A 15,198-nucleotide genomic window follows, 5' to 3' on the forward strand; every position below is an offset into this window, starting at 1 on the left:
ACCACTATTGGCTTTAAAATGAAAACCAAAATAAAACTATCTCGGCTGCAGGCGATAATGACAATAATGATGAAATAATACATAATAAATATTAAATTTGAAAAATCTAAAAAAATTAAATTTTGATTCATTTTGTAATCAAATAGTTAACTTTAAATTTGACTTACAATATCATATTTCTAATAATTATTTGGTTTGTATTGAATTACTCAAATTCTATTTAGAAAATGAAATGAAGTATATGATAATGCAGACTAAACTTGATTTAAAAAAAGATTAAAATTACGGTAAAGATATCAAATAATGTTAATAAATGTTTAGAAACAATGACGTCTCTCTTTGCCTCAGTTTTATAATAGTTTAAAATACTTTCCAGTATGGCTTCGAAACCGATTGATATCTGCTGTATTAGAATCGGTTCTCAGCCAAACTGAAATATAATGTAGGACATGGTATTATGTATTATGTTGTTGTAAAATTAAAATCATAAAATTAATACCGTGTTTTTTTGTTAGCCCAGGCCGTCAGCCCCTCGAGTCTAACAAAACTAGTTTTAATCTTAAAATTTTTATTTTTTTTGTCCGCGGAAAGCTGTCTATAATATTATATAATAAATATTTAATACTATATGAAGACATTGACTTCTGAAAAGTGTAAATTACTAAAAATTTCAGAATGTAATAAAATGGAACATGTAATTGAGATGAAGGAGGATAAGATAAGAATAACTCCCCCCTCAACAAGCACTCCACAGTCAGCAAGTACACCCCCGTCAAGAACAAGCTCTTCTGCATCTAGTACTGCCGGTAGTAACTGCTCTAATAGGTAATAATAAAATTTTATTCGCAATAAAGACTTAGATTTTCTATAAACAGGGTCTGTACGCCGGATTTCTTTACATTAAGGCCTTACAGTAAGGCCTTTTGCAGACGTTTAAATCTAATCGTCACGAAAATGTAATAAGTCGATTTTCCTTCCAAATTTTCTAAAGATTTATTACGATCAATGTAGGCCTTCTGCTGATTTTAAAAGTTTAAAAGAAGTTTATATTACTCGTTAATTTGTGATTTATGGTATGCATTATATGTAAAAATTAAGCTAGTTCGAGCATAATTGATTTTAAGAGTCGTTTTTAAGTGATGATATCATTAAAATTACTTTTTTAGCCAAGAAAGTAAAAAAGAAAATATGAAGTTTGACAGCAACAAAGAAGAAAGAATTAAATATGAATCAAGGTAAAGTTTGTCTGACATGATTTCCAAAAAACAGTTGTATTAATAATGGAAAGAAAACGAAGTAGCAGGTTTTGTCGTATTTTAACAGTAGCTCTTCTCCTATTTCTAGCATTTGCGGGGGCTATAACCCTACGGGACTAATTTCCTATAAAAAGCTACTGTGATAATAAGACGCTACCCGCTACTTCGTTTTTTTCCATGATCCCACAAATTTTCTTTTTATGCACTTTAGCGTATATTTAAAAAATGCAATTTTACTTATTTAAATTCAATTTTGTAAGTAAACAATAAAAATAAGAATGATTGTATAAGAAATTGGTAAATCTGCATATTCAAAAAAACAGTGACCCAATATTAGGATTTGAATGGGGGGTTCTGTTTTAAAAGATTTGTGGTAGTGTGCGACTCAAATTATAGAACAGCTACTATTCTTGTTAAAATCCAAACACCTGTGTTTGTTGTTTTGGGTTTGAGACATGACAATGTAAAGGAATGCCAAGCCATTGTTATGGTCATCTGTCTACTTGACCGCTCAAATCAAAGGGGGAAGGGGGTTCTAACCACCCCCTTAATCAACAATATCACCATCACCCCCATAACGCTGTTATCACATTTTAGCTCCTCCCTTATCTTAGATTTGTGTATAAATATTGATATTGCAATTGTAAGGGTGGGGCTTACAATCCTTCCCTAGAAAAAACCTGCTTATGTTCAACCCGCACAAAGTAATGACCAATTTGACTTTGGGCTCGGGAACGAAGTAGAGGTTGGAAACAACAATATGATGTTTGGCTGGGAAACCGCTAACGGACCAGTCAGGCGGATGATTCTGAATTCCCGCAGACCAGCAAAAATTTGCACCTGGAATGTTCGGACAATGTTTCAGTCAGGCCAGACAGAAAACATTTGCCAAGAAATGCTAAAAGCCAAGGTTGACATCCTGGCTATCACCGAATCAAGGTGGACAAACAATGGAGAGTTTAAACATCATTCTGGCTTGAAAATACTATACTCAGGCCATATGAATGAGGATCTAGGACATAATCAAGGGGTGGCTCTTATGCTGACCAAGCAAGCAGAGCAGGCCATGATTAGTTGGCAAACCCATGGTCCTAGAATTATGGAGGCTTATTTCAAATCCTCAGTTAAAAACATCAAACTGAGAATTATAGTAGCATATGCTCCTACAGAACAAGCAGATACAGAGGTCAAAAACGAATTTTATGACCAGCTTGACTCTGTATTTAAGAATGGTCATAAAGAAAAGGATCTGACCATGCTCTTAGGAGATTTCAATGCTCAAGTGGGGAGTAATAATGAGAATTTAGAAGAAGTCATGGGCAGATATGGCCTAGGCTTAAGTAATGGCAAGGAAAATGACAATGGTGATTAAAAGTTTGAAAAATAACAAGGCCGCTGGACCTGATAACATCCCAGCTGAGGTCATGAAAGCAGACCTAGACACATCTGCTGAGGCATTCCTACCTTTGATCACTAAGATATGGAATGATGAGTTATGCCCAGAGGACTGGAAAAATGGACATATCTCAATACTGGCCAAAAAAGGAGACTTGACCCAATGTGGAAACTACAGAGGGATAATGCTTCTTTCAGTACCTGGCCGTATCCTTAGTAAGATTCTTCTTAATAGAATAAAGAAGAAGGTTAATGAAAAGCTAAGACCTAATCAGGCTGGATTTAGACCAAACCGTTCCACTATTGATCAGATAACCTCTCTAAGAATCATCATAGAGCAATCCAAGGAATGGAACTCTGAGCTTTTTGTAAACTTTATTGACTATAAAAAAGCATTTGATTCTTTAGACAGGAAATCTCTCTGGAAGATCTGCCGACACTATGGCATTCCAGAAAAGATAATCAATATCATTAAAGCTATCTATCATAAAGGAGGTGGAAATGTTATGTATAAAGGTAAACTATCAACCTTTTTTGAGATTGTAACAGGTGTCAGACAAGGATGCCTTCTCTCTCCCTTCCTTTTCCTCCTTGCCATTGACTGGATCATGAAGAACTGTGAAAGCAATGATGGCATTCGCTGGCAGTTATTTGGCAATCCCAAATATTTGGGAGATCTGGACTTTGCTGATGATATTGCTTTGTTAACAAGCAATAGAAGTCAAATGCAAAGAAGGACTAACATGATAGCTGAAACTTCCAAGAAAGTTGGACTTGAAATAAATGTCCCAAAAACTAAAATACTCAGATTAAATGCAAACTCCCAAGAACCAATAACTATTGGAAACCAAATTCTTGAGGATGTTAACTGCTTTGAGTATCTTGGAAGTAAAATTGATGAAGCTGGAGGCACTTTGACAGATGTTAAAACCAGAATTAACAAATCTAGAATAGCCTTTGCCAGCTTGAACAAAATTTGGAATTCCAACAACATCTCCATAAAGACCAAGTTAAGACTTTTCAAGTCAAATGTTCTGTCTGTTTTGCTGTATGGGGCCGAAACTTGGTTCCTAAACACAGCAGTGGTCTCCAAGCTACAGACATATGTCAACAAATGTCTTAGGAGAATCCACAAGATCTTTTGGCCAAACAAGATCACAAATGCTGAGCTTTTAGAGCGCAGTGATATGTCAGACATCAAACTGACAATAAAACAGAGAAAATGGAGATGGTTGGGGCACACTCTAAGGAAAGGGCATGATGATTTAACCAATCAAGCCTTGACTTGGGACCCCTTCACAGGAAAAAGGAAACCAGGTAGACCAAAAACAACCTGGAGGAGGGAATTCCTTGAGGAACTGAGAGAAGAGAATTTTTCATCTTTCAGTGGAGCCTCTACTGAGGCCCAATTCAAAGATAAATGGAGAACCATTGTGCGTGGCCTACGCTCTGGAAAGAAGAGATAAATGGCGAAGAAGAAGAAGAATTGTAAATCTTCAGTTAAATATACTATGCTGCTAGACTAACAACGGTCTTATTTGCTGCCTTTTAAATTGCGCTGCTCGTATTCACCGCCGCGGTCGCCGTCTCTAGACTTCCGCCGTGTTGGGTCCCGCCGCTGGGGCACCCTACTAGAGATTCTCAGTCAACCAAATACTAAAGATCTTCACCATTCATATAAAGATTTCTCTAAAATAGAGAATTAAGTAGTGGTACAGCCATTTTCGAAATTTAACAGTTGACACTTATATCAAGCTTATTAGACTACACGATAGAACTAAAGTCTTGCAACTTTAAAGAATTGAGTAATAACATAATTGCTAGTAGAGTAACTTATCTACTGATATTTGATTTTACTTTGTTTGTTTCTATAGGAAGAATTGGAACCATTGTGTTGTAAATAATGTTGAAATAAAAGAGAAAAGAATTGGCAATATTATTCAGCAATACAAATATCCAGGTAGGGGGTATTTAATTCCAATACACCTATCCAGGTAGGGGTTATTTAATTCCAATACACCTATCCAGGTAGAAGATATTTAATTCAAATACACCTATCCAGGTAGGGGATATTTATTTCTAATACACCTATCCAGGTAAGGGATATTTAATTCCAATACACCTATCAAGGTAGGGGATATTTAATTCCAATACACCAATCAGGTAAGGGATATTTGATTCCAATAAACCTATCCAGGTAGAGGATATTTAATTCCAATACACCTATCCAGGTAGGGGATATTTTATTTTAACATCCCAGTTTTTTTTTGCAGTACAGAGAATGGAATGTTAAATTGTTAAAATCAGGATCGAGTCTGGGCTACATTATATCATACTAGAGACGTTAAAAATGGTACCTACGGATGATATTGGGTTGTCCGTTGGAATTTACTTAATGGTTATCAAATTTTCCAGCGAGTTTAATGTTGTACTTTATGGCATCCTTTGTAAGTTTATATCCACAATACAGGGATGAAATAATGGTTGCAGTGACAGAAATAGCATTCATTTTGGCAAAAAAATATTATTTATCCGTGAATTATAGATTTGTTAAAAATAACTCTAATATTTTTAGTACCGAAGCTACTCTATAATTCACAATGTCCGTCCGTCCGTCTGTCCGTAATTAATGAATTGGGGAAAACGTGATTTTCTCGGCTCCTATTCAAGATAGACAGCTGAAATTTTTAGTGAAGATTTCCACTATATATGCCCATCTATTATATACATTGTTTTGTCCGTATGTTTGTTATTTGGGGTGCTAGATCGATTCCTAGATTTTTACGTTTTCATGATTTTCTCAACTCCTTTTCAAGTTAAAGGGCTGAAATTTTCAGGGATTAATTAATTTTATATTCTACATATTTTCCCTAAGTTTTATTAATATTTTTTTTATTTATTGGGTTGCTAGATCGATTCCTAGATTTTTTTAGGTTTTCATGGTTTTCTATTCAGGATTGACGGTTGAAATTATCAGGGATTGAGTATGCTAATGTTCTACATATTTCCATCAAGTTTCATTAAGACTTGTCTATTAATTGCGGTGCTAGATCGATTCCTAGATTTTAAAGTTTTCATGATTATAAGGTTGCATGATTTTAAAGGTGTGATGATTTCCCTATTTTACCAATATTAATATTTATTATATGACACTGCTATATAGTATTTTTTTCCTAATATACAATCATAATTTTTGAGCTTCGCTACTTATGGATGTTGTCATCCTTGTTTAAAAATACTTTTCTTTTAGATATAGAAAAGAATATACCAACAACGACTAGTCGAACAGAAATAGAAAGTGTTCATAACCTTGCCAGGTCTCAGAAACAAAATCAACCGCCAAATCTAAAACCTTTACAGAATATAACAGAAAATCCGCAGGATTATAGACCAGTTAACACAACTTCTGCTTTAAGGTATGGTTACTTTTTTAAAAATATGTCGAAAATAAGTCATTTAAGAAAACATATTATCAACATAATCTATTTTACTGTCTTATGTTTATATAACAACTTCACAATTTTTTACGCAGAATGTTAGGATTAGGAGTACAATAAGATATATAAAGATATATAATATATGGTCAAACCATTTACTACCCCCCTTGGACGTCACTAATTGTTAATATAATTCAGATTATTGAAATTTACTAGATTTTCTTTTATTTTTCAAAACAAAGTAATAACCACAATTTTAGGGGAACAGACCCAAGCTCACGAAGAACAGATGAAGATTATTTTATACCTGTATTCAACCATTCCCAAGCATCTCTTCTGGCCAAAGATTCAAACCTGAGTGTCAGATACCAAACAAACGGCGGCTCAACACCTGATCTCTCCACCAACACTAGCGGCCTGGCGGCTGCACAACAAACATTTCGAAGTCCGGCAGCTACACCGCATATGGATCGACATGTTCATAAACGTCACGGTGATCGCAGGGATCGTCTCAAATATGATTCCCTACGCAGAGAGCGTCAGCCTGGTAATGTACAACAGGAAGGAACAATGTTTTTCATCTTCATACAATTTTAGTGTTTGTAGAACAGCTTTACTAAAGTTCATCTGCAAAAAAAAAGTATTAGTTTTCTCAGCTATTATTTAAGATAGAAGAAATTGAACATCCAGTAAAATACTTAATTGGTTCGTAGTCTGTCAGAATTTTATGGGGAAAATGTAAATTAATTAGCTGCTATTACAGATAACGAGTTTAATCGTTTTAAGAAGTTATTGTGCAATTTTATAAGCTACTCTAACGATCGTCATTTGATACTTTAAAGTATCATTTACTAAGTATATTTGCGATTACTTTTATTTAATGAAATCTTCCAATTTTTAACATTTACAAAATGGCCTGCTTTATTGCATCAAGATCCATGACAGATCTATATAGGAAATAAACGTCTATAAACGAGCTCGAGTCTTCCAATGGTAAAGTGTTTAAAACTCATAGTGCTCCAATAATCCATAATAAACTCTCATTGACCAAAGCGATAATACCTTTATTCTATTTGTTTATGGAATGAATTAAGTTTTTCACTTCATGTAGATATTTGAATTACATTGAAGTATTTAATCCTTATTTCATAAATAAAAAATATATGTTCATAATAGAGTAAATCTAAGAAAACTCTATTTTAAAGAATTCGATTGTGGCGACACTTCCTTTGTGTTAAAATATTAAAACAAAAATTTTAATCATATTAACCCTCTGGTGATGGTAATGTGAAAAAAATATAATTGAAAAAATCTTTTTAAAATCATTTAAATTAATAAATATTTACTTCTTTCTTTTAGATAGTAATGGCGGGGGAGGAAAATTGATTTATTGAGAAATAGATAAATAGATAAGTACTTATAGAAAACTAGCCAATAGCGATATAGTAAAATTGAGCCAACTCTAGTTTCTAATAATCAAGAAATAATTTATTTAGACATTATTGCAATTATGAAAAAAAAATATTTTCTTACTTACCAGTTAATTGGGGGTAACGAGCACCCTCCACCAAGCCGTGGTCCCCCAGTACCCATGAGGACAACACCATGTACAACACAAGTCTATAATCAACAACTGCAACAGCAATTACAACAACAGCAATTGCAACAGCAACAGCTACATACTCAACGTGATACTTTTGACAGGTAAAGAAAGGTCATGTAAATCTATCTTTTATAGGATTGAGATACAATCCAAGAGGTTAAGGATATTGGACTGTAGATTTTTCTGGTACCCAAAGTTTTATAAATTATTTGTTTTATTTGTTGGCTTAAAAACTTTAGTTCTTTTAAATACTCATTATTAAAGATCAGCTGAAATAAATTTCCTATTCGAGCCCTAGTTTCCTAAAGTGTACAGCAGATAACCCAATTATTGCAGACCCTATTTTCAGCGACTCCGGTCAAATGGAAAAGCGATTTAATGTATAAACGATTTATACATTATACATTCAAAAATTTTAACTTTTCAAATTTAGACTTTTTTTTTGAAGTTTGAAGCTTTTTTAGCTAGTAGCAAATATTGAGATAGGACGCGGAAGCTACGCACACTTTCGGAAACTAAATTCAGTTCATCTTATTAAAGCTAGCAGTGTCCAAACTTTAAAACAAATATTTATAATCTACAAAATATCTAATTTTGTTTAACATTCCCAATGTACATCAATTTACCGTCGATTGTTCTATCTATTAAAAAATGAGTTCCATATCGGAATATATGACGAATATTTAATAATTATATTTCCAACTGAACTAGCCACTGGTCTTAATATCAGGTGTATTACAATTATTATTATGCCTTTGATCTTTCACCAGGCGCAACCAATTCACTTAAAACTTACATTGTTAAAACATAATTATAAAAATCAAATTCTTTATTTAGTATGTATAGTCCACTAAGTACAAGCCCTGCAAGTTCCACACTGTTGGCTCCCTGCCTCTCTCCTACAAAAATAGAGAACTATTCACCAACAAGAAATGGGAGACACCACCAGAATGGCATTAGAGGAAGTCAGGTAAATTTATTTATCGTATTATAAACAGTTTTCCGCGGGTATAAAAATGTACAATTATAAGATGAAAATTATTTTTCTTTTGCCCCAGGATACCGAAGGCACGGGCTAAAAAACTGTTTTTAATTTTATGATTTTATATTCGTAGAAAACTCTATATAATACGATGCTATACATATGTACTTATTCAGTAAGGCTGGGGACTGGATCTAATCCACCGGATATTAAAGGGTTTCAAAGCGATACTGGAAACTGTTTAAATTTTTTTTACGAATATAGATTTAATTATAGCCAAAAATTTGAAAACAAAATTTGATGAAAAAAATCTTAGAAATGCTTGATATATTTTTAAATAAAGATTTTATTATTAGTACAAGATTAAACTTTTGAAATATTAATTTCTATTAGATAGCAATTAAAAATTCAATATTTTTCATCATTATAGATTTTTTTGGTAGTCTTAGTTAAATAATTTAGACTAATTTATTAAGATGATTTCTTTTTCCTCAGCAATTTTTTGTTATGGATCTGAAAATATTGATGCAAATTATAATTTAAATCTTTTTACTTGTTGTTGTAAACTTAATTTAAGGTTGGGATATAGGAAAATTTAAAATGGTGAAAATTTTAAACTGATTAATTCTTATTCATGGATCTTAACTCCCTGGATCTTAATTAATATAAGTATTGTGTATAAATTAATAAACATTCCTCATCATGTTAAACAAAATTGCCCCTTACTAGATTGAAATTATCGGTTGAAAATTTTATAGGCTAATAGTTCGAAAGTAACCGATCAGAATTTATTAACCCAAAGTTTTGAGACAACAAGCGCTATAAAAGTTATAAACTTCGGGTATCAGTGTAATTTATGGTCAAATGTCCCCTCCCTACCCACCATGTTTGCCTAAACTTAGATTTTGAAAAAACATAATGTATAATAAATAGATTTTCATTATTAAAATATTTGTAGCCTACTAAATTGTTCCAAAATTACTGAACTTTGTTGCTGCTTAGGAGATAGTATAATGTTTTGATTATGCTAATTTTGTTTACTCTTTACACTATCATACAATATTGTTAGTAATTTCCCTACAAATACTCTCTGGACCTAACAAAACCCTGCTTGTAGAAAAAATATGAAATTATATAAGGTTTTAATTTTACTTCCTTGAGATTTATGTATTTGTCGTAGGATAGATTAGATTAGGTTTAGTTAGGTACAAAATAGCCTTGCAGGGTTTGGAGAAAGTGATTATAAGGAACCACGCCAATCACCTTCCTCTTGTAGCGAATGGGCTTTTACTTTCTCTTGAATTTATTCACCAACTGTTAGTATTTTATCGCGGTATTAGAGTTTTTTAAAGGTTTTTATTCCTTCCTTAAAGATGGGGTGCTGGGGAGTTATAGTCAACTAACGTTTAGAGGTATTTAATAAAATTGTCTACGTAAATAAATTAACTGTTGCGAAGTGGAAAATATGTATTATCTATTAATAAAATTGCCGAAAATTATTTTTCTTACAAACATTGAAACTATAGTCATGTCTACAATAAAATAGCAAGCATAAAAAGCAATCTTTAAAATAAGGATGTCATCAAACATATGAATTAATTGTTAAAGATTGTCTTCTTAAGAAAGGTAAAATTGGTTCAGCTACATAATTCTACTAAACTAGTAGGCATAAACACCATCATTTGTTTATATTGAGGAAGGGCTTTCCTTATCTCTAATAAAAAAATTAAAATGACTTTTAGGTCCTCTGTAGCTTAAATAGAAAAATAAAATTTTGGGATTGGCGCATGGAAGTTAACATTTATCTTAAGATTCTGATAATTCTGACCAGTATGATCTTACAATGAATTTTCTGCACAGGCTACCCTGGACACACGAGATTCAGGGGATGAGAGTAAACATGCATCTGAAGGATCAGATGAAGAACAGGAGAGTGCCAACCTGTCAACAGTCAGCTGTGCAAGCTCAAGGTATGTGTTAACAGTCAGCTGTACAAGCTCAAGGTATGCGTTAACAGTCAGCTGTGCAAGCTCAAGGTATGTGTTAACAGCCAGCTGTGCAAGCTCAAGGTATGTGTTAACAGTCATCTGTGCAAGCTCAAGGTATGTGTTAACAGCCAGCTGTGCAAGCTCAAGGTATGTGTTAACAGTCAGCTGTGCAAGCTCAAGGTATGTGTTAATAGTCAGCTGTGCAAGCTCAAGGTATGTGTTAACAGTCAGCTGTGCAAGCTCAAGGTATGTGTTAACATTCAGCTGTGCCAGCTCAAGGTATTTATTAACAGTCATCTGTGCAAGCTCAAGGTATGTGTTAATAGTCAGCTGTGCAAGCTCAAGGTATGTGTTAACAGTCAGCAGTGCAAGCTTAAGGTATGTGTTAACATTCAGCTGTGCCAGCTCAAGTTATGTGTTAACATTCAGCTGTGCCAGCTCAAGGTATGTGTCAATAGTCATCTGTGCCAGCTCAAGGTATGTGTTAACAGCCAGCTGTGCAAGCTCAAGGTATGTGTTAACAGTCATCTGTATCAGCTCAAGGTATGTGTTAAGGTCAGCTATGCAAGCTCAAGGTATGTGTTAACAATCAGATAGTCATCTGTGCCAGCTCAAGGTATGTGTTAACAGTCAGCTGTGCCAGCTCAAGGTATGTGTTAACAGTCAGCTTTGCAAGCTAAAGTTATGTGTTAACAATCATCTGTATCAGCTCAAGGTATGTGTTAACAGGCAGCTGTTCAAGCTCAAGGTATGTGTTAAAAGTCAGCTGTGCAAGCTCAAGGTATGTGTTAACAGTCATCTGTATCAGCTCAAGGTATGTGTTAACAGTCAGCTGTTCAAGCTCAAGGTATGTGTCAATAGTCAGCTGTCCCAGCTCAAGGTATGTGTTAAAAGTCAGCTGTGCAAGCTCAAGGTATGTCTAAGCTCCAGATGCGGGTACAGGTTGTTTTCTAGGGGCAGAATTTTTCCGATGCTTTCCCTCAAAGTACCTAGCAAGCGCAGATGCCACACACCGTTCTTTTCTAAATAAATGAAAATAAATAGGTACGGGGGGAGGATTCCCTTCTTTTAGCCTTGCCCCTTCGCAGGGCCGTAATCTAGCGATGTCTGTACCCATTGAGGCTACACTTTACCCGATATAACCTAAATTAAGAAAAAACATTATAACAATTTTTCATCCTAATTTTAATTTAATTCTAATACGGGGGAGAAGTGTCATATTCTCAATTAGGTAATTTGAGGAGAAAAAGCTTGTGGGCAGGTATACAGATCATCTAACTATAAAAGCATGGACATTTTAAGGGATTCAAATATTGAAAACATTTAATTGGAAAAGATTAATTATTTTAAAATGACACATTACAAACTTTCCCGATTTTGTATTACTTTTGAGGAACATGATTCCAGTTACGTCATATTTTTCTTTCCCGAAAAAGGGAAGGGAAAAAGAAAAAAAAGGGAAGGGGGGAAGAAAAAAGATATGGGAGAAAAGGGGGTTTTCCCCATCTCATTTGAAGATATTTTCTTCCCCCCTTCCCTTTTTCGGAAAAGAAAAATATGACGTAACTGGAATCATGTTCCACAAAAGTAATACAAAATCGGGAAAGTTTGTAATGTGTCTTTTAAAATTGTTATAAAATTAATTAATTATAATTGTAGGTGTCAAGAATTGGAAAGAGAGATGGAGAGATGTAAACATGAATATAAGTTACAAAAACATCATTTCAAAATTAAGATTCAATCCATGGAGGTACAGTGAAATTTTAATTATATTCAGAATAGGAGGATTAGGGATGGGAACATCCATTGGGGCAAATGTCATTCGGTGGCCGAGTAATCCCATAGTCTCCCATTCTTCTTATTAGATAAAAAAATATATGGACTAGATACTAATTAGCCAATAGAATCCATACAATTGCCTATTTTAAATAGCAGCCGAAAAACTCATGTATATCATGATTTTAGAGAAAAGAGACGACTAAAACAAAATTAATAATTTAAAAACGTGAAATTTGGATGTATTGTATTTAATTACCGATTGGCAATGTTCATTTTCGAAAATAAATCTTGTACAAAGTTTTTTCTCTGTGTCATTAGTTACTAATACAAATATTTTACTCCACTCTGCAACTAATTGTTTAAAAAAATTGCAATTTGTCAAAATAAATTTGATATAAGATAATGTTCTAATTATCTATTTATAACTTTATCCTTGTAATCTGTTTTAAAAGTCAAAGTTTATATTATAAATAATAAAAAAGTGATTATCAACAGAGAAGATATCTTAGAGACCTCAGCTGCAAAAGGCTTCTCTATAAAGGATAAACAAATCAGTAGAATTATTACTTGGATCTTTTGGTACAAACAAAATAACAGACATCCTTTAATTTAAATGAAACAATTATGTTATTGATTCTTAAAAAAAGAAAGGCATAGGTGTTTTGTTTGAGGACAAAATTCTACCTTTCAATTCCCATATCTCGATGCATTTCCAAACAAAAATATTTTTCCAATTTGTGGATATAAAATTCTATACCCCTAGAGTCCTTATCTTCTTTTATCTATATCCATGGATAATTAGATAAATTTGTGGATATAAAATTCTATACCCCTAGAGTCCTTATCTTCTTTTATCTATATCCATGGATAATTAGATAAATTTGTGGATATAAAATTCTATACCCCTAGAGTCCTTATCTTCTTTTATCTATATCCATGGATAAATAGATAAATTTGTGGATATAAAATTCTATACCCCTAGAGTCCTTATCTTCTTTTATCTATATCCATGGATAAATAGATAAATTTGTGGATATAAAATTCTATACCCCTAGAGTCCTTATCTTCTGTTATCTATATCCATGGATAAATAGATAAATTTGTGGATATAAAATTCTATACCCCAAGAGTCCTTATCTTCTGTTATCTATATCCATGAATAAATAGATAAATTTGTGGATATAAAATTCTATACCCCTAGAGTCCTTATCTTCTTTTATCTATATCCATGGATAAATAGATAAATTTGTGGATATAAAATTCTATACCCCTAGAGTCCTTATCTTCTTTTATCTATATCCATGGATAAATAGATAAATTTGTGGATATAAAATTCTATACCCCTAGAGTCCTTATCTTCTGTTATCTATATCCATGGATAAATAGATAAATTTGTGGATATAAAATTCTATACCCCAAGAGTCCTTATCTTCTGTTATCTATATCCATGAATAAATAGATAAATTTGTGGATATAAAATTCTATACCCCTAGAGTCCTTATCTTCTTTTATCTATATCTATGGATAAATAGATAAATTTGTGGATATAAAATTCTATACCCCTAGAGTCCTTATCTTCTGTTATCTATATCCATGGATAAATAGATAAATTTGTGGATATAAAATTCTATACCCCAAGAGTCCTTATCTTCTGTTATCTATATCCATGAATAAATAGATAAATTTGTGGATATAAAATTCTATACCCCTAGAGTCCTTATCTTCTTTTATCTATATCCATGGATAAATAGATAAATTTGTGGATATAAAATTCTATACCCCTAGAGTCCTTATCTTCTTTTATCTATATCTATGGATAAATAGATAAATTTGTGGATATAAAATTCTATACCCCAAGAGTCCTTATCTTCTTTTATCTATATCCATGAATAAATAGATAAATTTGTGGATATAAAATTCTATACCCCTAGAGTCCTTATCTTCTTTTATCTATATCCATGGATAAATAGATAAATTTGTGGATATAAAATTCTATACCCCTAGAGTCCTTATCTTCTTTTATCTATATCTATGGATAAATAGATAAATTTGTGGATATAAAATTCTATACCCTTGAGTCATTATCTTCTTTTATCTCTAATAACTAATAAATCGAGACAAAACCCAAATTGTGTTAAAATTAAATCAAAAATCATCGATTTGACTTAATAAAAATGAGGGATTATCCATCTCTTTATTGTTTTTCTTTCCCACTTCTCCTTTCATCTCCCTCATTTTATTACGTCACATGGATCATTTTTTACACAATTTTAACACAGTTTGGGCTTTGTCACCAATCGATAGTTTTGTGGAAAATGGGTCTAGAAATATAATAGGTAACAGGTTAACATTTTATTTTCACTCCCACGATATTCCTGAAATATTTATAAATACATATAAATCCCTGATAAATACAAATACCTTTAACCCTGACACCAGCTTCTATTTTTTTTGCAAAATGTGATAAAATTATAAATAGATTTGGATTTAAATATATTATTTTCTATGTGATTGCATGCTATGCTTCATAATTAAAAACAAGGAAAGGAATTAGGTTTTTAGGGTAAACATTTTATTCTAAAATAAGTGCTTCCCTTATTTATACCAAGGATAACATTAATCACAAAAGTTAATTTTATTTGTTGTACAGTTGTTTGAAATGAAAGATTTAGAATATTAACTTTGTATTATAATATTTTGAAATAAGTTTATGGCAATAAAGTCAGCCTTTTACGGATAACATTTAGATTTGAATATC

General features: G+C 32.5%; 1 protein-coding gene across 2 annotated transcripts in view; it reads left to right on the forward strand.

Annotated features, from left to right (window-relative positions):
* Nucleotides 1-678: 678 nt before the first annotated feature.
* The window catches only part of LOC145316009 (uncharacterized), a 45,229-nt gene continuing 30,709 nt past the window's right edge, over nucleotides 679-15,198 (forward strand). For both annotated transcript variants that reach the window (XM_080156272.1, XM_080156280.1), the window contains exons 1-9: nucleotides 679-825; nucleotides 1,167-1,235; nucleotides 4,526-4,611; nucleotides 5,902-6,067; nucleotides 6,349-6,646; nucleotides 7,626-7,792; nucleotides 8,529-8,661; nucleotides 10,534-10,643; nucleotides 12,321-12,411. In XM_080156272.1, the coding sequence (XP_080012398.1) occupies nucleotides 686-825; nucleotides 1,167-1,235; nucleotides 4,526-4,611; nucleotides 5,902-6,067; nucleotides 6,349-6,646; nucleotides 7,626-7,792; nucleotides 8,529-8,661; nucleotides 10,534-10,643; nucleotides 12,321-12,411 (1,260 nt within the window). In that variant the 5' untranslated portion in view covers nucleotides 679-685. The remainder of the gene's footprint in view (nucleotides 826-1,166; nucleotides 1,236-4,525; nucleotides 4,612-5,901; nucleotides 6,068-6,348; nucleotides 6,647-7,625; nucleotides 7,793-8,528; nucleotides 8,662-10,533; nucleotides 10,644-12,320; nucleotides 12,412-15,198) is intronic.

The sequence above is a fragment of the Acartia tonsa genome, chromosome 1 (genome assembly GCF_053477335.1).
Source record: "Acartia tonsa isolate MP-2025a chromosome 1, ASM5347733v1, whole genome shotgun sequence".
Taxonomy (NCBI): Eukaryota; Metazoa; Arthropoda; class Copepoda; order Calanoida; family Acartiidae; genus Acartia; species Acartia tonsa.